The 24,615-nt window shown below is 41.6% G+C and overlaps 1 protein-coding gene across 4 annotated transcripts in view; it reads left to right on the forward strand.

Annotated features, from left to right (window-relative positions):
• Window positions 1-24,615, forward strand: part of SLC16A12 (solute carrier family 16 member 12) — a 192,397-nt gene that overhangs the window by 134,137 nt on the left and 33,645 nt on the right. For 3 of the 4 annotated variants that reach the window (XM_073548172.1, XM_073548174.1, XM_073548171.1), the window contains 2 exons: window positions 13,752-14,029; window positions 17,209-17,312. In XM_073548172.1, the coding sequence (XP_073404273.1) occupies window positions 13,923-14,029; window positions 17,209-17,312 (211 nt within the window). In that variant the 5' untranslated portion in view covers window positions 13,752-13,922. Of the gene's footprint in view, window positions 1-302; window positions 407-13,751; window positions 14,030-17,208; window positions 17,313-24,615 lie in introns of those variants that run through there. The other variant, XM_073548173.1, reaches the window with a different exon arrangement.

Consider the following 24,615-nt stretch of genomic DNA (forward strand, 5'->3'; position numbering starts at 1 on the left):
TCCTTGGCTACAGTTTGTTTAAAAGAAATCTCCGTCCTTTACTCACTCTCCCCCGGTCCAGAGCTGAGTCTCTGCCTCTGCTTCCAATGTCTGTTATTGTCTGCAGCCAAAAAGTGAGCTTGGCTGTCACAATCCGTTTTTGGGTTTGTGGCAGCTCTGGTTCCACTATAATGTAAATGTAACTTTTTTTCCTTTCAGGCCAGCAGGGGTTACTGTCAGTTTTCCTTACTGGTTGTTGGTCAGCTCATGTGAATGGTGACCACTCCCACCATCCTTTAAATAGTCAGCTGACAGTTGGTGATAGTTATTCTATGTAGACCAACCCTGGAGTGTGTGTCTCTCTGGTGTCAGCGCTGAATCAGCTACTTCTGGAATTCGGGGTCTTGTTTCCGGGTCTTCTTCTGCGGTGTGTAGCTTGGCAGCGGTGCCTGGAGCTAAGTTTTGTGTTTTTACCTTGTCTGTTTCATGCATGTCACTACCCCTGTGTTTGTACATTCTGCAGTGGTGATGCTAGCGCCCTTGCCGGCCAGTGCACTAGCCAGGGTATAGTCAGGTGTCAGCTAGGGACTAGGCACGTGACAGCAGCGGGGGGAAGGATCCGCATTGGGCGTTAGGGGAGCTGAAGGGATAGACACAGATTTGTTTAGGAGGTGCTCCATTCCTCGTTCCTTATTATGGGGCCTTTCTCTCCCAGTTACCATCTCGTTGAGTGTGTGTTGTGCCATCTGCTGACCGACCCCCTGTGGGGTTGTGACATCGGCAGCATGTGTTATCCACTCAGTCAAAGCTCCTAAGTTCAATTATTGGCTGAAGTGTTGCTGACACGACGTCAGTATGGCAGAAATTGATGGAAACTGTACTAGGGAAGACTGTTTGTTTTTTGCAAGCGACAAAGCGCTTTAATTAGGGATGAGCAAGTAGTGAAATACTCGGACTCGCTGTACTCGTTACGAGTAGCTCCTAATACTCAGGTACTTGAGTAGTGAGTCCAATGTAAGTCTATGGGAAAAGCGAGTAATGGGCAGAGAATGTGTGTGGGGCTTTGTGTGTGTAGGGCTGTGCTGAGCTCTACGGCCTCTGCCGGTGCTGTGCAGGCTCTGTGTGGGCTGAGCAGACATTGTCCGCTGGGACTACTTGTCCCATTCGGCTATGCCAGCTACAGTGACAGCATTAGCGGATGATGGGAAAGTAGTATTCCCACCATCCGGCTAATGTGGTGAATGTAAAATAAAAAAAAAAAAGACATACAGAACACACAACATATAACATACCGTACATAAACATATAACATACAGTACATATACATAACATACAACACATAACGTAGAGTACATACTCACCGCACACACCTAATTCCCCGAAGCCATTGATCATCTGTAAAAAAAAATAAATTAAAATAATAAAGCAACCTATACTCACCTTTACGCCATAATCCTATTAATAACGAGGGTCCCATATCAGCTGATGCGACCGCTCTCCAGGGGCTCCCACGATAGTGATGCTGCGCAGCCAGCCAATCACAGTAATGCCACAACAAAGAAGGCGCCGGCTTTACTGTGATTGGCTAACACTTGTTGGGCGGGAGATCCAAATATTGCAAGGCAAGTAGTGAAATTTACTTGCTAGGATTCGAGTACCGCGAGTACCGCATTACTCGCCGAGTACCGAATCCTAACGAGTATACTCACTCATCCTAGCTTTAATATCAATTCACGGGACTATTCAGTGATGAAATTGGTGCATAAAATCAGCCATTTTGAGATGTTTGGAAACAAAGTGAACACCACAGTATTTGTGGGGTACAAATGTTTTGGGGCGCTGATTGCTCACCAACAAAAAACCCCAGTACAATATGCAGACTCCTGCTGCAAACAGAATGAAGAAACCTTCAAGTAAGTGTGGTCTTTGTGGATAGACTGTTTACACTCAACACTGTCGCTGATCTGTGTGAGAACCTTAGACCTTTAGGAAGTACATGTGGTAGTGCCCCCCTCCCTTCACCACATAATAGTGGGTCAAAGGTGTAAAGCAAGGGACTGAAGATTGTAGAGAAGCTGCCCATAGTCCTAAAAACTATGAAAGTGTCCAACAGAGATTCAGGAAAACGTCTAACTACATGGACAGGGCGATCATACTGCGCTATGGTAGGTGGTTTTATAGGTTATTTCTTTACTGTAATTTATGCCTTAATTTTGAAGTACCGTAATTAGATTTATCTCCAGATTTGTGAATATTCTAAAGTGCATTGGCACAATTGCTCATGTGTGAATGGATTCTAGTTCTTGCCTTTGCTGCTATGGATAGTTAAATTTACCTGGTATAAGTAGAACCTGCTTTTATCTGTCATTGTACCAATGAATGGCCATGACTATGTACAGAATGGTCACACTTTTGTATTGTGTTAAAACTAGATTACTGATATTTGGATTCTAGAATTTCCTTTAATATTATATATAAAAATGCACTTATCTTCTAATATACAGTTTGTGATACCCCTAATAACCAATACTATATCTGTCTTTACACATCGGTATTGGGCCACATACACATTTTAGTATGTATGTGGCGCAAGAAAAGGTGATATCTTTCCATTACGTATTCAACCGCTAACTCTTTATCTATTTTTCTTGTTGGTTGTATAGTACCAACATATTCCACAGTGTTGTATAGCGATTGTCATAAGTCACCTCTGTCCCCAATGGGGCTCACAATCTACATTCTCCATCTCATATATAAGGTTCAATTACATAGGAAACCAACTAACCAAGTGTCTGATCACTGGGGGTCCAACTGCTAGTAGCTGCGCTAACCATGAGAATGAGGGTCTCATTGTCATTGTACCGGTTCTGTTTTTACACGTCGGTAATGAGGAGGAGCTTGAATATAGTGGCTATCGAACTTGTGCATATAGGACTGGTGGAGTCTGGAGACCACCATGTGCAGAGCTCAACTATCTCTACAAGTCCCACAGAAATTGAATGGTGTGGGAGCCTAAATGATTGACCCTACGGTGGTCATATGGTGAAGGGACATAGTGCCTATGGGACCCCCATTCTTGTGACTAATGGAAGTTCCAGCAGTTGTTCCTCCATGATCATATACTTATCACCTTTTCACAGGATAGGTGAGAAGTCCACTCTTGGTACACGCCTTTGACAGTAATAACCATAGAACTCTAAATAATAAGAAAGGCTACAGATCTCCCATAATGGTGAAAAAGACCAATCAATGCCTTCTTAGCATGCAGTCTACTTTGGAGCTTAAAGCCACAAGCCCGATTCTTCATTTGCATATTTTTTTCAAGTCACTTTCCTGTTTTGTGGTTTTAGTTGCTGTTTTGGCACCTGATGCATGAATCGGTGCAAAGTCAAAAATTACGGTAGCTTTTTTTGTTCCAGTCTTGAACTGCTTGTGAAACTTTTGGTGCCAAAGAGTCTCAAAAATTGAGCCAAATTACTGGCGTACTGAAAAATACACCAGGAAGGACTGGAGTGAAATTGCACAAAATCTTGTGACTTTTTAAAAAGTTGCAGATGATGAGTCAGCCAAAAACATCTGGAATCACAACACTCCACCCACAAAGCGGAAAACAAAACAAACAGGCAGGGGCATAAAAAATAGACCTAAAAAAGGAACAAATAGAATAATGAATTGGGTGAAAACAAAAAATAAATAGATGCAAAACACACACCCAAACTCACAAAACTAGTCAAAGAAACAAGTTCAACCTTTTATCACTGTATTGTGAGAGCCGTAACTTTTTTTTTTTTTTTTCCCCATAGCTGGTATATCTGAAATACTGTTTTTCAGAGAAGAGTTGCATTTGTTTAATTAGATAGTTTTGATTAAAATATACTATTTATTCTTTTTTGTAATAGGGAGATGTAGAAAATTCTGGCATTTACTTTATGTTTTTGTTTAGCATGATCGGTAAATAACATGGTAAGTTCTCTAATATGAGTAATTATGAATAGTATTTTTTTTTTTTTGTAGTCCTAAAAATAGACTTGACCGTGCAGTCCTAAGATCACAGCAGCACCAGGGTGGTGTGAGCTGTTTGCCTATCAGTTGCATTAATTCTGCAGATCCTTACCTTCTGTATTAGATCATTAATTTGTGTCTAAGGGTATGTGCACAAAATCAGGAATGGCTCAGTGTTTGTTCAGGATTTGACGCAGGTGAAATCTGCACCAAATCTCCATCTGAGGTCACGTTTTTTACATGCGTTTTTTCCACATGCGTTTTTGATGTCTTTTTTTAATGCATGCATTTGTTTTTTGTCACTTTATATAAAGCTAATTGAAAGTAGGCTCCTGGGAAGGAAAAAAAAAAGTGATTTTCTGTCTGCAGATATATTGGGTTATGTTCGTTCCCACAGTGGGTAAACCCTGCGGGTTGGACGCTCCGTTCATCCGCAGCGTCCAGCTGTTAGAGCATAGTGGATGGAATTTCAAGAAATCCCATGCCCACTATGCGTGCACCGATGCCTGCGGCGCACCCACATGTGTACTAAGTGCCTAACGCAGCTTACTATGCATGTGTACTAATTTACATAATGGTGATTCTTGTGACACAGCCGGAAGTACATGAGACAGAAAGTGGAGGAAAGCACAGAGAGAGGTCCTCTCCTTTTTAATAAATAATAATTAAAAAAAAATTAGCATGGGGTCCCCTTATATTTGTTAACCAGCCAGAGTAAAGCAAACTACTTGGACTGGTATCTCAGGCTGGTAAGGATCCAATATCCATGAACCTTACCAGCCTGATAATACCAGGCTGCAGCAGTCTGCTTACCTTGGATGGTTAGCAAAAATAGTGTGATCCCCCTCGAAAAAAAAAAAAAAAAAAAAAGTGTGGGGTCCCCCTATTTTTGTTAACCAGCCAAGGAAAAAGCAGACATCTGCAGCCTGGTATTCTCAGGCAGGCGAGGCCCATGGATTTTGGCCCTCATCTGCCTACAAATAGGAGCCTGCAGCCGCCCCACAATTGGCACATCCACAGATGCGCCAATTGTGGCACTTTACCCAGCTCTTCTCACTTGCCCTGTAAGGGGTGGCAATTGGGGTTCATATTTGTGGGGTTGATGTCACCTTTGTATTGCTAGGTGACATCAATGCAATGGATTAGTAATGGAGAAGTGTCTACAGTATAAGACAGGTATCCATTACTAATTCTATTGTTACATGGTAAATAAAGACACAGCCAGAATAAAGTCCTTTAATTGAAATAATGACACAGACTCCTTTTAATAGATCTTTAATTAAACCATACTTGCTGCATCGCCTATTCCACCAATGCCCTCGTCTCCTGGAAGAGAATTAAAATAGAAAAGCAACTATCTTTACCTGTCCGCCGAGAAGATATACTGTTCATACTGTCCCACGACAAGTCCAGCTCTGCTACAGCTGGATGCCTTTTGCTGAACGGTGGCATTATTCCATCATCCAGCCTGACATCCAGAACATAGTGAAGCTTGAAGATGATCACAGGAGATAGCTCGGTCCCCGGCAATCATGTGCACTGCAGTTCTTGTGGTCAGCTGATCGTGAGAACTTGGCTAGTGACAGGAGATAACCCCGTCCCCAGTGGTCACGTGCACTGCAGTTCTTGTGATCAGCTCATCGCAAGAACTGCAGTGTTAGTGTATTTCCAGCTGAAACAAGGTACAACATTTTATAAATTAGTACACGTGTAGTAAGCTGCATTCCCGCACTTCATGCGCATGTGACTAGAAAAATAATGCGGTTTTACTGCATCTAATGAAAGTGTATAGGTAATTTACACAGCGGAGACTGAGCGTCTCTGCTACATAAATTGACATGCTGCGGTCTGGAAAGACGTGCCGCATTTGCATCTCCGCAGGGAAGCCGGAGGCGTCTCGGCACGCATAGTGGGCATGGGATTTCTTGAAATCCCATCCACTAATCTGTATCATCTGGATGCTGCAGGTTTGATGCTGTGGATGTACAGAGCGTCCAACCCGCAGCGTGTACTGACCGTGGGAACATGCCGTAAGGGGTAACATTTCTCCTTGTGGAGACTGACATGCCAAGCCTGGCATGTCAGAGAGGAGACTTATAAGCCATGAATACTCCTCACTGAAATTAAACATGCAAATTGTCTCTTCAAAGAGAGAGAATATTAGATCTTTGCACTGATGAGGGGCAACACCCCGAAACACTGTCTGCAAACTGAGATTCTGGTTTGGTTTTTATCCTAAGTTATATGACAAGGCTAGTTAGAGTCCATATTAACTTTTAGGCTATGTTCACACGTTGCGGATTTTATGCGTTTTTGCCACTGCGAAAACACATATAATAAGCAACCCATTGAATTCAATGGCATTCCGCACATGCTGTGCTAATGCTGCATATTTTTCTGCGGCGGAATCGCATCATGGAAAAATACGCAGCATGCTCATTCTTTGTGCGGAATCGCAGGGATTCCACACACATAGGAATGCATTGATCCGCTTATTTTCCGCATGTGGCTATGCCCACCATGCACAAAGTAAGCAGAAAATGTGCGCATGGTACCCAGGGTCTGGAGGAGAGGAGACTGTCCTTGAGGCCCTGGGTACCATATCCCTGTTAACAAAAAGAATTCAAATAAAAAATCGTGATATTCTCACCTTCCGGCGTCCCCCACAGTGTTCCCAGGCCTCAGCGATGCTCCCGGCAACTCCCGTTCCCAGCGATGCTTTGCGACAATGACCTGTGATGACGTAGTGGTATCGCGCGATGCTACGTCATCTGGGGTCATTGTCGTAAGGCATCGCCGGGAGCATCGCAAGGCTCGGGAAGGCTGCGGGATACGCCGGAAGGTGCGAATATCACGATTTTTTATATTCTTTATTATTTTTGACATTATATCTTTTACTACTGATGCTGCATAGGCAGCCTCAATAGTAAAAAGTTGGTCACACTTGGCAAACACTATGTTTGACGAGTGTGACCAACCTGTCAATCAGTTTTCCAAGCCATGCTACAGATCGCTTTGAAAACGCTAGCATTCTGTAAGCTAATTACGCTTGCAAAACGCTAGTTTTTCGCTGGAATTCCGCGTGCAGATTTCCTGCGTATTTCCAGTGGCAGGGAGTTGCGGATATTTCAGTAGCAATTCCTAAGAGTCGCTGCTTCCAATAAGTGGTGCTAGAGTTCTTGTCCTCTTCCACTCTGAAGTATCATGAATTAGTAATTTTTTTGTAGCATTGAATGAAAGCTGCGTTCACACGTTGCAGTAAAATGTGTGGGAATTTGCGGTAAAACAATGTAACACGGCTGCGGCATGTGAATGCAGCCTAATAAAGTGAGTCAATCTGGAATTTGCTTTTAATCTATCCATGTTCTTTCAGTGAATCTAAATAAGACGTACATTTTCAATAGCAGTAATGTAAAGCTGTTATAGGGAGGAATTTTGGATTCCTTGAAATTGGCTAGAAAATATCCGCTAATTACCGTATTCATAAAAAAATAGTCACTAATCTTCTTACTACAAACCATGCCAGCGTCAATATTTATTGTGCATGCACCCCTGCATGTTAGTTTTGGGAACAGTATCAGCACTATTCTATGGAATTGCTGTTTATGCTATGCAATAATACTAGATTTGTGGATTTTATAGTTTTTTGCTCCAGTCTTATCCCTGACAATATACTGGCAGGAATGTCAGAGAAGCAATGCCCATTGGATATCCTGTTGGCTTTACATGTTGTCACCAGATGTCCTTCTATTTGTATGTACTATATTCTTTTTAACTGGGATTGTTCTCATTCTGTAGCCAAGATTCCTTTATTTTATTCTTGATTTCTCTGAGTACGCTCATTAAGCGTTTTGCAATTTGTTGTGGGTTTCCATTGGACTTTATTTTTGTAATTTTTGCTTTTACTTTATTTTATTACCAGATTTCCCATATGGCAACAATGGGACTTGAAATCTATTGGTCTTTCTTTCATTTTATTATTTATTTTTATAGCACCATTGATTCCATGGTGCTGTATATGAGAAGGGGTTACATACAAATTACAGATATCACGTACAGTAAACTAACAATGACAGACTGGTACAGAGGGGAGAGGACCCTGCCCTTGCGGGCTTACATTCTGCAGGATTAAGGGGAAGGAGACAGTATGTCGGGGGTTGCAGTAGCTCCGATTGTGTTGAAGCGGCCGGGTGGTCATTACAGGTTGTAAGTTTTTTTTTTTTGTTTGTTTTTTTTTTTGAAGAGATGGCTTATCAAGTTCCGTCTGAAGGATCCAAATGTGGTGGATAATCTGACGTGTGTAAAAGTGAACAACCGAGTAGGACAAGATATGGAGTCGTCCACTAATAAAAAAGCGTTCTGAACTTCTGATTGATTCTGATGCCATCTACCGTTTGTGGTTCATCTTTTTCTGGATAGGTTATGCTCTTTCCAAGATAGGAAGGTCTAGGAGGGGGGTGACTGTCTTCAGATGGCTTCATTTTTAAGAAATATCTAAACTTTGTAGTCTGATATTCTGCTTCCTGAGGGGAGGAAGGAATATGAAATGGATCACATCAGCTTGGCTGCCCCTCAATCTGCCATTTAGACATCCCCACTTACTACTTGTCACATTAAAAAAATTGAGATCTTCAGAATGCAAAATACATCATACGTTTTTGTATTTTTTTTTTTTTTTAAATCAGATTTTTTTTATATGTTGGCAATATTTTTGGTTCATATCACAAGTTATAATAAATCTTGCAATTTTTATTCTGGCATCTGAGTCTATTTTAAAATTCTATTTCCTGTTCTTTACAAAAGTATCTTAACTTCTTATGAAGTCTGAGGCGGAGTTCACACGTGGCGTTTTTTTCGCGTTTCCACGGCGGTTTTAACCGCGTGATTTTGCCGCGAAAAATAAGCATCCCATGCATTCTTATGGGATTCCGCAATGCTGTGCTAATGCTGCGGTTTTTACCGCGGCGGAATCGCTTCGCGGTAAAAACCGCAGCATGCTCATTAATTTTGCGGAATCGCGGCGATCCCGCACCCATAGGAATGCATTGTTCCGCTTACTTCCTGCATGTGGCTGTGCACACCATGCGGAAAGTAAGCAGAACAATTGCGGATGGTACCCACGGTCCGGAGGAGAGGAGACTGTCCTCCGGGCTTTGGGTACCATATCCCTGTAAAAAATAGAATTTAAAATAAAAAATATTGTTATTCTTACCTTCCGGCGTCCCGCGCAGCCTTCCGCTTCTCTCCACGCTCTCGTTCCCAGTAATCCTTTGCGAAAATGCCCGCGATGACGTCCGTTCTCCCGGGATCGCGAAGTCTCGCGGTCATTCGTGCGACGTCATCGCGAATTAACGCGAGACATCGCAATCCCGCGAGAACTGACATCATCGCGGGCATTTTCGCAAAGGATTACTGGGAACGGCTGCGCGGGTCGTCGGAAGGTAAGAATAACACCATTTTTTATTTTTTTTTACATTTTATCTCTTACTACTGATGCTGCATAGGCGGCCTCAGTAGTAAAAAGTTGGTCACACTCGTCAAACACTATGTTTGACGAGTGTGACCAACCTGTCAATCCGTTCTCCAAGCGATGCTACAGATCGCTTGGACAACGCTAGCATTTTGCAAGCTAAATACGCTTGCAAAATGCTAGTTTTTCCGCGGGAAAATCGCGGGAATTTAAAATGCGATTTTCCCGCGGAATGGAATTCCGGAATTCTCGCGGTAATTTCCGCGAGAGTTCCGGTATGTGTGAACTTAGCCTGATTGTTATCACAGGCAGGATTGCAATGGCAGGTAACACCTCTATATACAGCTGATTACACAGGATCCACTAATCATGTAGATCAGTGTTCCCCAACTCCAATCCTCAAGACCCATCAACAGGTCATGTTTTCAGGATTTCCTTTGTATTGCACAGATGATGCAATTATCACATTGGCATTACTAAGGAAATCCTGAAAACATGACCTGTTGGTGGGCCTTAAGGACTGGAATTGGGGAACACTGACGTAGATGATATCATAGTCCCCCCGCTCCCTGTCCTAGCACAATTATTTTTGCACAAACTCATTAGAGATTGTAATATAAATGTTGAGGTCAGTTAATTTATTGCTACTAATGTACATGTGTATTTCTGAAGACTGAAAATAGTCTTGGTAGAAGATTTATAATATATCTATTCTATTTCTAAACACTGTTTATCGGTGATCACTTTGTATCTCCGTTCATACTGCACCAACACACACAACTGATACACCATTTGAAAGGAAACTTGCCCCCTTCTGAAAGAAAATAGCCAAACAAACCACATATCCATGATCTGATCACAAAATACAGTTTAAACATTAATTTTCATAAACCTGCAGTAAGGAAAAATGACCTGTAGGTGGCACCACAGTACCCCAAAGCACACTACCACAAAGCTGCTTACAGACATCACAAGCAAATACAAACATTTTCCTTGGGGGCTTTCCAGCTTGCCGAACTGCTTGCCCAGCCTATTTTAGCCAAATTGGAGGATTGCACACTTCACTGCAGGTGAGGCACATATGCAAACACATTTGCAAACATGCACTGCCTGTTGAATTGCCCACTTGCTCCTTTCATACTCCACCCACACAAACAAATGATACACCATCTGAAAGGTCAAATTACCTGCAGGTGGCAGCTGTCATGATCTCAGTGCGGGTTTGACTCGCACACGTGGGGTTAATGTCTGGAACCAGTGCTGATGACTGGCATTTCTGGGGTTAAAGGTTGTGATCCCGGTGCAGGCTTATCTGCACACCTGGGGCTATGATTGTGGCCTCTCCCTGGTTCTGGGAGAGGCTTCTTATAGCCTCAGGATGCTCCCATCCCTGTCAGTTATACTCTTGCCCTTGGCATAGTGTGGTGAGTGTGAGTGTGTTTTTGCTGTGTTCTGGTTGCTTGATAATCTGTGTATGACTCATTCTGTTCTCTGGATATTGCTTTGGATTCTGCTTGGTACCTTCTATGTCTGTTTCGTTTTGACTGCTGCTTGGCCCTGACTATCCGCTCTGTCTCATCCTTGGTACGTTACGGCTATCTCTGTGTATAAACCCCGTTTTGCCTGACTCTGAGTAATTCTGTATAGTGTCTTTCCATCTCACTAAGCAGGACGCTAAGCCCCGCCCCCTTGCAGTCACATGACCGTAGGTCCCGTGTTTGCTTGCTAAACTTCAGCATCCACAGGTCCTGTGCATTGGTACTTTCTGGCTGTACCTGACCCCGGTACCCCTACAGTGCGGGTGAGTCCCTGCTCAGTGGAGGCTGCACGCCGGCGCTGACAAGATCCTGACACTCAGGACATGCGCACTGGTGCAGTGAGCAAGTACAGTGCGGTGTTCCTGACAGCAGCACACTACCCCAAAGCACACTACCACAAAGCTGCTTACAGACAAATTCAAACATTTGCCTTGGGGTCTTTGTAGCTTGCTCAAGTAAGTCACATATGAAAACACATTTGTAAACATGCACTGCTTTTTCGCTGATTTCTTCGCCCCACACACACAATGATACACCATTTCAAAGGTAAACTTGCTCCCTTCAGAAAGAAAACAACCAAACAAACCACACATCCACGTTTTTATCACTAAATACAGTTTAAACATTAATTTTCATAAACCTACAGAAAGACACAATGACCTGCAGGTGGCACCTCAACCGGAAGACATTTTTTGGCCTCTGCTTATCAAACCAATTTATTGTATTACCAAGTTACATATATAAATACCTGTCTGTGTTCATCAGCTCATGAAATACATATACATTTGACCAGCTTGCTTTTCCTAAAATTACCTGCACCACTGATGACCAATGTGAGAATCGTGATAGAAAAAATGCAAAAAAAAAAAAATTTACCAAATATATATATTTTTTAATACATGTAACATAAAAACCTGATTTAAACGGTAGGTTATTTTTTATGATCCATTTCCTTTAACTCGATAATGCCCATGTAATGTAAATTCACTACAAGTGGTCATGGCTGGTGTATGGAGTAGGAACTGCGCATGCAATATGCAAGGCAGATGCCCACTTTGTTGGGCCTCTTTCACATGCCAGTGTGTCTGGTACGCGTGGTGACAGTTTTCACACATACTGGAGACACTTACAGACACAGACTCATTCAAGTGAATGGGTCTATGCACATGTCATTGTGTTTCTACGGACCATTTGTCCATGTGAACCACACATAGGCATGTCCTTTTTTCACCATTAGTATGGACCGCAAAACATCCCGCACATGGATGACACACTGGGATGTCATCTGTGTGACATGTCCCTGAGCCTGAGAAGCAGCACTACAGTAAACACTGTACCCCGGCACCGGGTGCTGAAGAAGGTTCTCATCATTTCCCCTGCTCTGCTGGTGATCAGTGTGAGCAGGGGAGAATGATGAGAGTTCTATTTAAGTGAGAATAATGACAGGAGGCAGCGACTGATGGGACTATTACTTCCATCAGCCTACACCTTCTGCCGCTAATAGCAGTGACAGCGGGAGAGGCTGATGGGGGGGGTATTCATCAGCCGACTCCTGCACTATAAATAAATAATTATAAAAAAATCTGCGTGGGTTCCTCTATATTTTCTGTAACCAGCCAGGCAAAACTCACAGCTGGGGGCTGCAACCCTCAGCTGTCAACTTCAGCAAGTTTAGGTATCTAGAATAGAGGGGTCCCCATGCTATTTTTTTAAATTATTTAAATAAACACAAACAAACAAATTTGACAACCAGCCTTGCTGAAGCAGACAGCTGGGGGCTGGTATTCTCAGGCTGGTAAGGGGCCATTGATATTGTATCCCCCAGCCTAAAAATGGCAGACCACAGCTGCCCAGAAAAGGCTCATCTATTAGATGTGCCAATTCTTGCGCTTTGTCCGATTCTCCCTACTTGCCCTGTAGAGGTGGCAAGTGTAGTATATATTTGTGGGGTTGATGTCATCTTTGTATTGTCAGGTGACATCAATGGAGAGGTGTCTATAAAACATGTTTTGTCCCACCGACCTTACAGAGAGGACATCTGTCTGTTACAGCAACAACCAGAGCAAGCTCTACCTGTTTGTTTAACTGCTCACTCATAAGAGCGTCTAAAATGGATGAATGCTATCCGATGTTTTGTTGGATAGCGCTTGGTCTGTGCCGACCAGTGTTTTTTTTTTGTTTTTTTTTTTCTCATGCTGATTCAGAATGAAAAAAAATCAAGTCCTCACACAACTCCATTGATGGAATGATAAAGATTACAGATTTCAGAAAATGTTGACACAAACTACGGTATTAGTTTTTCTACCTCGAAAATCTAAAACCCACCTTGATATATGTTTGGTATTGCCAAATAATGAATGCCATAAAAATAAGCCCCAAAAATTATGGCGAAATTGAGATTTTTTTTTTTTTTTACTAGCGTTTTACGACATCTAACTTTTTCCAACATGATAAAGTGAATGGTGTCATTGAAAACTACATCTAAATCTTCAAAAAACATGCTCTCATATGACAAAAATAAGAAATGCTTCTTGGGATAAGAGGGGAGAATAAAAAAACAAAAAATAAATTTCTCAGTTATGAAGGAGTCAAAAAATTTGTACAGGGTTAGAAGAACATGGTAGCATTCTGCTTTAATACATTCTAAGTTTATTCCCTGGAAACAAGAGTTTTATTAAATTGTGATGGCTTGTTCTTTTATTTTTGATATTTTATGAATTTGCTAACTACACTGAATCTTCTAACTCTATGGTCTCTTTCAGATGGTGAATAAAATTGTATCTAATAAGACTTCTGCCCTGGAGAATTCCGCATGTCGCCCAAAATTTGTCTGTATCTCGGTGTGATCTTATGTGGACAAAGAAGCGCCACCACCATTTATACCTGCTTGAGGTGGGAAGTTTGGACTCCAGAGGTGTCTACAATTGTCAACCATGACAAAGAAGACGATTCAGCACACGGCCCCACCTGATGGCGGCTGGGGGTGGATGATTGTGATTGGCTGCTTTCTTGTCACAGTCTGCACACGAGCTGTAACAAGGTGCGTACTTTTCAATTGTATTTATTTCATGATATATAGCTGATAACGCAGTGCCAACAATAAGGTCCAAAATTACCTTACCTTAATATTTTCTAAATCTTACTAAGTATGAGCATATTATGCCATTATCAAGCATGTCCAGTGGTGTACCACCAATGGTAGCAAGTCACATGACTACTATTAGGCCATCCACTAAGGTGTCCCAGTGACAAATCAACCTACCCTCTGCCTGGTGTCTTCCTACTCCACTTGAAATCCCAGCAGCTGGGGCCTCATAAAACCCTTCCAAATGAGCCCGCAGATTTTTATGTAGGCACCTGAGTATGTCTGTTTTATAACTCTACCATAAGCTGACTCTTGCTGATTAGTTGTGCAGTCTGTATTTCATTTTGATAACTAATAAAATGTTTTGCTAGCTTACGGCTGGTCTGGGTGTATGTGTTCAGCAGAGCGCTGCTCTACCCGCAGTGTGTCCATATACTTTCTTTTAAGTACTTCTTTAGTCTCATAGGACATCTATGTTCAGCTAACTGCATCTATCCTCCTATATAGCAATTGGTGGAAGTCCACCAATCAAAATTTTTAACATGTTCCTATGTTATATCTGAAAGCTTTTTAAAAACGTAGTTACACTTTGGAGCACATTTCAAAGTAACTAATAATAGTTTGTAAGGGTGCATTCAGATGATCATATAAATCGGACTGAGATCGGACCGCAATTCATAGACTGGCCAGCGGGTCTCCCTACCCGAGCATGACCACTTCAGAAAAAAAAATATATGAAGCTGTCAAGCTTTGATTGGCAGACCTACTAGCCAGTTCATGCATTGCGATCCAATTTTGGATGCATTTTATGCAGCTGTTTTATGCACCCTAATGGATCACCCTCATCTGTTTTAAAAAAACATTGTTGTGATGTTGATCCTGAAAAGTAGGATCAGTTCATGCAAGTACAATGCAATTTTTTTTTCAACTAGCATCCTTATGATATGCGTATGTGTGGCACCCCAGGAGTCCGGTTGCCACAGTGGCATTGCCTCCCTCAAGGGGTGATGTCATGCCTGGAAGCAAGGAGGGGTCCCCTTACCAGGTAACACCAGCATCCAACACTTTTTCTGACTCCAGACCAGAAGGGGGAGCTCTAAAACCTGGTTTCAGGAATCTTCCCCATAAGTTCTGGCCTAGTTGGGGTTAAGCAGTCAGAAAGTCGGAGTCAGAGAGAACAGTGAGGAAGGAAGAGGGAAGTTGAGGAGTGGAACTGTAACCAAGCTCATCCCAGAACTGAGTGCTAGAAACCGGAGTCCGTGGCTGCGCGGGTACAAAAGTCCCAGCAGCTAAATCTGGTGAGGGAGGAAGAGGGAAGTTGAGGAGTGGAACTGTAACCAAGCTCATCCCAGAACTGAGTGCTAGAAACCAGAGTCCGTGGCTGCGCGGGTACAAAAGTCCCAGCAGCTAAATCTGGAGGGGAGGGGACTGCAGGTCTCCTGGCCCCATCAAACACCCATCAGCACAGGAGCACCCCAGAGCCCGGGACCGCCATGAAGAAGCGACACCTGTAATAGGCTCAAGCTGCCTGCCACATACAGGCAAGGACTCAAGGACAAGAAGGAACAGAGGCCCGAGCATAGCTTTAGGCAACAAGAACCTCAGAGGACAGCGCAATAGGAAGGCCTGCGAACCCATCTGGCATAGTGGATCCTAAATTGCTTCTAGGCTGCCCGGATCTCCATTCCTATCTGTTATCAGTGCTCCAGTCTGTACCTCGAACCATCAAGTAAAGGTAAAGGAAACCACAACCCCTGAGTCTCGAGTAATTCCTCACTCCCTCAGTCCTGCACCCCAATGTCCACAATCCCTTGTGGGGAGCAGAATCTTCCCTGCTGTGTCACCTTCGGCCCCAGCGGACTCCTTAAGCAGTATCGACTATCCATTGCCGAACACCACAGGTGGTGTCATGTTAAATCCCTTAGAAACTTTCCCTCATTATTTTATTGCACGCCCAGGGCCACGAACCGGGTCCCTGTTGTCGTGACAACCCCCTGGAGAACTGTCTGGCCCGGACCGAGTACACCACGGTCCTGGTGGGCGTTGCATATGCAATCCTTATGCAATGCGTTTTTAGCATAGAGAGATAGATAGCCATCATATACTTAAAAAAGCTCTGTGAAGCTTCTCCGGCAGATTTTTATGAATATATGTTAGAAAAAAATGTAGTGGGGTCCCCCTTATGTTTAATAACCAGATAAGGGAAAGCAGAAAGCTGTGAGCTGGTCTTTATACTCTGCGAAGGGGCAAATACCCATGGACCTTCCCAGTCTATTAATATCAACTTACAGCTGTCTGCTTAAACTTTACTGGTTATTTAAAAAAAAAAAAAAAAAAGGGGGACCCCCTAAAGAAAAAAAAAAATGACTTGGGGTCTCCTCTATTTTTAATAACTAGCAATGGCTAAGCAGACAGCTGAAGGCTGATATTAATAGGCTGGGAAGATTCATGGATATTGGTCCTTTCCCAGCCTAATAAGACCAGCCCTAAGCCACCCAGAAATGCGATAATCCATTAGATGTGCTAATTCTGTCACTTAACCTATGCTCATGGCTGCCCAGCACAAAAACCCGGCTGTTGTGGTGAAGTCAGTAAAGGTACCGCAGTTCAGAGCTGCTGAACTGCAGTAACATTAGTAACTTCAGCACTCGCAGCGTGAGAATTTACGGCCGGTTCTGATGTCACCACTCGACACAGCATCCGAGTTCTTGTGCTATGCAGACCCAGCAGTGGCTCTGTTTTTATCTTAGAGCATTCTCGCACATCCAACATTTTATAGTCTATGTGTGGACTGCCATGTCTTTGCCTGTCATGGGTCTCTAGACCATTTTCAACAGCTTCATATATGCCACTGCCGGTTTAGACTTTGCAGTCCTCACACTGACTGTGAATGTCGGATGTGTGAAACTAGCCTTGGAATGAGATTTAAGCCACGTGCATATGTTGAGTGTTTGGTTAGTATTTTACATCAGCATTTCTGTTATACTTTTCCTTTGATTGTTCCACTCCTGATTTTGGATTACAAATACTGATGGAAAATACTATATATATTTTAACCATGTACAAGATGTGTATTACTGTTGGATTCCTGTGACTTTAATATAATCAGCTACCTTTTTCTTCCCAATTTATAGATGCATCTCAATATTTTTTGTTGAGTTTCAAGTGTATTTTGGTCAGGATTATTCACGAACTGCCTGGATACATTCCATTGTTGACTGTGCTACTATGCTGTGCGGTAAGTAATGTGGACATGTCCCTATAATCCTACATTATATAATGCTGGGAGTTACATTCATGACAGAGAGAATTCTATGAAAAAGCTTAAGAATCTAACAGAGGATTGGTTTTGCATTGGTTTTTTTTTCCTGATACTTTTTTGTGTTTAAAATTAAGTTTATGTACCACAGAGCAAAGTAGTCTAGCCTCTGTGTCCCCAACTTCTTCACTATAGACAGTGTGAATTTTGGGGAGATTTCCTTTCTGGTTCGGTATTATGTAGGGAGGTCCAAGAAAACAGAACTCTAATTCTTGTTGAAAGAAGAAATGATCATTCTTGTGATCAGATAATGGTACATAGAATTGCTGGAAGACGTCCATTTATATGAATGTTCTTTCGCATTTAAATCAAAATACCGGATCTACAATCCGAGTACCAATAGCTGATCACCAGACACCATTTTTTCTGTCGTGTAAATTATCTGTGTGCCAGTAGCTATTGTTCAATATTCACACCTGGATAAATCGTTCACGTTTCACCAGACATGGTGCCTGATTCATCAAGAGAGCAGAGCGGTTTACGCCGGCCTTGATGAGGGGGTGTGCTGGAGTCAGACTTGCCTAATTCATGAAGAGGCATACGAGTGGTATGCGTTTCGCCACAAATCCTACTCTTAAAATTTGTGGTGTGTATATGCCGCTGATTGTCAAGAAGTTAACAATCGACACTCACAATGCCCAGTCCTAACTAAGCCCGTTTCGGTGGTGCCAGGAGAACTGTCGTAAAGATGTCAAAATTCTCAAAATGTAGGCACAGTTCTGAGCTGAGCCTAAATTTTGAGACTTCACCAAAAAAGAAATACAGATGGCACTCACCGGTTAAAATCTTCTTTATTCTATTTCTTTAAAACATCGGCATAGGGAGGATGGGAGCAGGAGTGGAGATGACGACAGCTGTTTCGCGCTGCAGTGGCGCTTCTACTGGTCTCTTGCAATCATTGAGCACGAAGGCTCTGGAAAGCAAATTATTTAATCTGACAGAAAAAGAGGAGACCAGTAGAAGCACCACTGCAGCGCGAAACAGCTGTCATCCCTATGCCGATGTTTTAAAGAAATAAAATAAAGAAGATTTTAACCGGTGAGTGCCATCTGTATTTCTCTTTTGGTGAAGTTGTTGTGCCTATTGCTTTGGAGTGGCACCCCGGTCTATGGAGAACTTCCTATACTGCACGCACTCTTAGGCGGCAGTTCACACAGGCATGTGCACAATGAATACAGTTTCTTGCTGTGTGGATTAATTCCTGGTTGGCTACATTTTGAGACTATTCAAAGCTTTAATGCCAGAATTCTAGCAATACAAAAAGGGTGGGGGAACAAGAGGCGCAATAGTGCCCTATCACTAGTGACACTACAATGTGAGTGGTGTAATGCAGTTCCACTCACCTATTCCAGTTGTGTGACCCACAACTGGCTTGAAGACATGACACAGTATCAGCTGCTGCAGGACCTCCACCGACCACTCCAACGTGGAAAAACTACCAGAGAATATGGGAAGCAAGGTGTGCCACAGTCCGCGCTGCTGAGTCCACAAAATCACCTGGGATGCAAGATGTTGTAACAAAGTACTTCTTTATTCCTTCCTGGCACCTTCCTCAGGGATATTACACCAGCCATAGGAGCAGGGAATTTATAGCCCCTTCCATTAGCAATTATGGGTGTGTTCTGTTTACATATGATGTCATAATGGTCATCACTGGGGGAGGGGCCAGCATTTTTGGCACAATTTCACACAAATAACATAATAAAACAAGAAAATCCTTCAAAATACTTGCTAAAATGTACATAAAAATCCTACCAGTAAAATGATATGAAGACCTTCATAAAAATTGCAGCGGAAACATTGCCAAAGTATCCAGACTGTCAATGCAAAAACAAAAAAAAAATTTTTTAAAAAACATTATCTCCCGACTTTCAGGGTAGTAGAACCCATGTGTTTACTGGTTTCATTGTTTTCACTTGTGACTTATGTTGAGCGCCACCGTCTTGCTGGTATCAGTGCCTTTGGAACATAGGTTCTATGAACTATTTTTTCACAAAACTATCCTGTTGAATATGTGATACTATAGTTTGTTAAAAAATTATTATAAAAAATTGCAATGAACAATTTTCTTTATTTTTGTTTTGTAGGAGGGAATCAAGGAGCGATGCCACTATTAAATAAACTTCATAAAATAGATTATTTCTAAAATTAACTGCTTTTAAAAAACTTTTATTTTTATTTTCATTTTTATTTTTATTATTTATTATCAATAAAGAATTATCTAAAAATTACTATTATATAATCGTATTATTAAAAATGGCCTAAAAAATGTGTCTATCATCTTCCGTGTAGTTATGGTCACTATTTTCTATATTAATTGTGGTGGTGTCACCCATGAAACGTGTGTCTGTTGGTCTAGCACACCTGGGTTCTAGTCCCCAGGAAAGTCACAGGTCTCCATGCAGGCATAAATGACATAGTACAAGGGACAATCAGGAAAAATTATAAATTGTTGTGAGCTTATGCATATTAAATTAGGGAATTGTGAAATTCTAGATAGGATACCAACTTTGATATATATTTAAACAAAATAAATGTGTCATTAGGTGTATGTGAAACATTAAGTGTTTAGATATACCCGTGCGATCAAGAAAGTAGTCAGACGAAAAAATAAATAAAATGAAAAAATAAAGTGAGGTTTGCTTAAGTGTGTAACATAAGGAGGCAGGAATTCCTCCTACTATGGTGCGCCTTTCTTACCCACTCAGGATGTGACCGAGAGGAGGGGGGGGGTTGGGGGATTATAATTTATATTAGTTCTGAAATTATGTTTAGCCCTCTCGGTTTTAATGTGTCCAGTTTAAACATCCAATATTTTTCACGTTTTTTGAGCAGCTCGAATCTGTTGGGTATATTCACTGCTATATGATCGATCGGGGTTATCTTAATTGCTGTTGCATCTCTGTTATGATACGTGTCATAATGGAATGACACTCCATGTGCTCTATACCCACTCTTTATATTTGAACGATGTTTGTTTAGCCGCTCATGAAGTGGTCTGATAGTTCTGCCAACATACTGCATGCCACATGGACACTCAAGCAAGTAAATTACAAACTCTGTAGAGCAATTCATGTCATGTTTAATGGTAAAGGATTCATTCGTTGATGCGGATTTAAAGCTGCTTGTCTGTTGGATGCTCCGACAACAAAGGCATCTATTTTTTCTACATTTTGAGGTCTTTTTCTGCAGTACTTTGGCATAATTCGTGGTTGTCTTCTGTTTGAGCCTACTAGGAGCCATTATCCCTTTAATGTTTGGCGCCCTGCAGAAAGTAATTCCTGGTCTATCAGGTACAATGGATTTTAATATTGGATCACTTAGAAGTAAGTGCCAGTGTGTATGAAGGCATTTTTTGATTGACTTGTGACAATTATTATAAGTCGTTATAAAATTAAATGCTTTGTTCTTCTCTGTCCCTTTTCTGTCTTTCTGTATAAGGAGGGTTTCTTGCGGGATTTCTCCACTGTGCTTGTGTGTGCTGGATATCAATTTTTTTGGATATCCTTTCTCTAGGAATCTTTTTCTGAGTATTTCAGATTGAGAAGCGTAGTCATCCTTGGAAGTGCAATTCTTCTTAATCCTTCTAAATTGATTGGCCGGTATATTACGCAGCCATTTTGTGTAATGTCCACTCCTGAAATCAATATATGAATTCCTGTCCGTAGGCTTAAAGTATGTTTTTGTATGTATCCTTGTGCCATCAGAGAAAATTGTTAGGTCCAGGAAATTGATGCTTTCTTCATGTATTGTTCGTTCAAAATTTATCCCCCAGTGGTTATTAATTATGTCACTGAAAAACTCCTCCATGTCACCAACTTCCATGTCCCAGATCAGGAATAAGTCATCAGTAAACCTTTTATATAAAACCAAGCCATTCTTGTATTTGTTTCCATATATATGTATGTCTTCAAAAAGACCCATAAAAAGATTAGCGTACGAGCAAGCTGTTTTCGAACCCATAGCTGTACCATACTTTTGATGGTACATGTCACCATCAAAGGTGAAAAAATTATTGTTTAATATGAAATTTAGGCCATCCAGAATGAAATTGATGTTCCTTATATCCAATTGTATGTCTCTTTTTAGGTAGTATACAATACAGGGCAGCACGGTGGCTCAGTGGTTAGCGCTGAGTTTGTATGTTCTCCCCGTGTTTGCGTGGGTTTCCTCCGGGCACTCCAGTTTCCTCCCACACTCCAAAGACATACTGATAGGGAATATAGATTGTGAGCCCCATCGGGGACAGTGATGAAAATGTGTGTAAACTGTAAAGCGCTGCAGAATATGTTACGCTATATAAAGATTATTATTATTAATACAGAGTAATCCTATTTCATGACCTATATTCGTGTACAATGATGTAACATCCATGGTGACAAATCTATATGATTTTTTTTCCATGTGATTCCTCCCAAAATCCTGATCATATCCGTAGAATCCTTAATATAGCTTTCTAATTTCACCACGTATTTCTGTAAATTTCTATCAATGTAGGTGGCAAGGTTACTTGTCAGGGAATCAATTCCTGAGATTATTGGTCGCCCAGGGGGATTGTCCAAGCTTTTATGAATCTTGGGCAAGTGGTATAGGAATGGAATGGGGGGGTTGCCTTTTTATTAGAAACTTCTTCAAGTCCTTATTGATTATCCCCTGTTGGAATGCCATGTTTATTTTTTGATTGTGTATTTTTGTTAATGTGGGGTACGGGTTATTTTTTACTTTCTCATAGTATTTAGTGTCCGACAATAATCTTAATGCTTCTTTTTTATAATCATTGGTGTTTTGTATCACTATGCCGCCCCCCTTATCGGCTGCCCGAATCACTATTTAACTATTCTTACCCAAATTTTTCAGGGCTTCTCTCTCTTTCTTCGTGAGATTATTCTTATCCCCCCTTATGTTGCCGGCTTTCTTCATTAAGGTGTCCTTTTTAAGATCTTTTAATAGTAAGTCTTGGAACGTCTCTAGTATATGACCCCTACTTTCCAAGGGATAGAAATTGGATTTTGTTTTCAGAGTAGGGTCAGATGGTGCTTCACTTTTGTTATCTTTCGTGTCATCTGGCTTTAATAAGAAATGCCTTTTGATAGTCAACCTCCTAATATACTGATGCACATCTATAAAAAGTTTAAAATCGTCTGGTTGGTTCGTGGGGCAGAAAAGTAAGCCCTTATTCAGAAGCTCCTTTTCTTCTTCTGTCAATGAATAGTCTGATAAATTAATGACATTATTATTAGTTACGGTTATCTGTTTCAATCCCGGAAAGTGATCTTTGCTTTTTTCTTTATTTCCTCTTCCTCTCTTTCCCCTTTTTTTCTTTTTCCAAGAGTGGGACTGAAAAATTTCGTTATATTATGATTTGTTACTGTGAGAATCATGTGGGAATAGTGGATGAGGGCAGGTATATCTCGCCCAGATTCCTTTCCTATGTGGCCTAGTCTGGTCAGTATCGCACCTGCTTACTAATGGATAATGGGAGGTGGATATAAAAGGATGCCAGGTGGTTGTGTGAGTGTCTCAGCCTGGGAACACAGAGAGCTTGTCTGTGTGAGAGACACACACGTGAGTGAAAGCAGTGCCCACTGCAACTGTGGTTTGGCTGGACGGGAGAAGCCCGCCAGTTGGTAGTTAGGTTGTCCATTGTTTAGTTAGTGCCGGACAGACAAGGATTTGTTTTATGTTTTATTTCCTTTTGCATTGCTTTCACTATTAATAAACCTGACCCAGGGTCAGTTACACCCGAATCCCAGCTCTGCGCCTGAGTTTCATGCGGAACGCACGTGACCTTTGACCCCAGCAAAGCCGATCCCGGAGTGTTTTATCACATTACGTTTACAGCGGCTAAAAAAGGAACTATGCCATTATTTTGATTTTTTGAGTTGTCTAGTATAACCTTTTGTGTAGGGATATTGCTACCTGTTTCTATAGGTGTTGGTGTTACTATACTGATTAAATCCTCCTGGTTCTGATCAGTTTCTGTAATAATCATTAAGTCGGGTACAGAGTTTTTATTGTTTTCAAATGGCTTATTATTGTCATGTAATATGATTGGGTCTAGGGGCCTCTCTCTGTTGATTCTATCGATGAGTTCTTTGATTTTGTTAAGATGTTCATCAACATTAACTGTTCCAGTTCCAACAGGTTTTGGATCCTCTGCATTATTATGTACTTGTGCTACAGTAATGACTTGATTGCTGCTAGCTGGCTCGTTATTGGATGCTTCTTTGTTTATATTCCTATCCCCATTGATTAATCTTGTCATGCTGCTAGGTAATTTTTCTATCACGATGAAACCCTCATCAAATATTTCATCTGGAAAAAGGCTTGACTCCTCTTTGCTATCTATTTCCTCCTCATCCATTGTCTCAATTTCATTAGTGCTCACAGTCACTGTGGATCTTGGGTTCAGTCCCTGTGTGCTGGATTTTTCAGGGCCGTGCCTGGACACTGTTTTTGTCTCTGTCAGCATTTTGTTCCCGGTAGGTGCTATCTCGGTATTATTCTTCCTAAAATCTATAGTGTTTTGACTGTCTTGACTATTACTAGTGTTATTTCTTGTGTCTCTCTCACCAGGGGTCTTACCCCTCCTGGAGCTGTTGGAGAAACTCCTTCCTCTATGCTCTTTGTGGTGTGTGGGAGTTCTATTCCTCCTATATGTATTATTCTCCATATCAGGTTTGTACTGGGAATAGTCCTGTCTATCTCTGTTGAGCTTCCTGGACTTCCTAATTACTGTATCGTGTTTGATTTGCGTCAAACTAGTGCTGATATTAGAATATATTCTTTTAAATTCAGTACATGCATTAAACCTATTCAAGCTTGCACTGATTATGTTAATTTCTTCTGTTGCAGCATCTGCAAGTTTTGACCTTTTATCACATAAAATACTCAACAGCGTGTTCATACATTTTCTCAAAACAAAGTTCCAATTTGTGGTAAAGTCATTATCATCAGGAAATGGAGAATTCAATACCAATCTTAGTCCCCTGGGGCAGATGTTCTCCTCTATGTAAACAGTCAAAAACTGGGCATCAATGCCATACTGCACCTCCTTTTTGAGGGCATCCTCCAAAGTTTCTAATAAAAAGGCAACCCCCCATTCCATTCCTATACCACTTGCCCAAGATTCATAAAAGCTTGGACAATCCCCCTGGGCGACCAATAATCTCAGGAATTGATTCCCTGACAAGTAACCTTGCCACCTACATTAATAGAAATT

The sequence above is a fragment of the Dendrobates tinctorius genome, unplaced genomic scaffold (assembly GCF_039654945.1).
Source record: "Dendrobates tinctorius isolate UK_male_01 unplaced genomic scaffold, ASM3965494v1 ptg000156l, whole genome shotgun sequence".
Taxonomy (NCBI): Eukaryota; Metazoa; Chordata; class Amphibia; order Anura; family Dendrobatidae; genus Dendrobates; species Dendrobates tinctorius.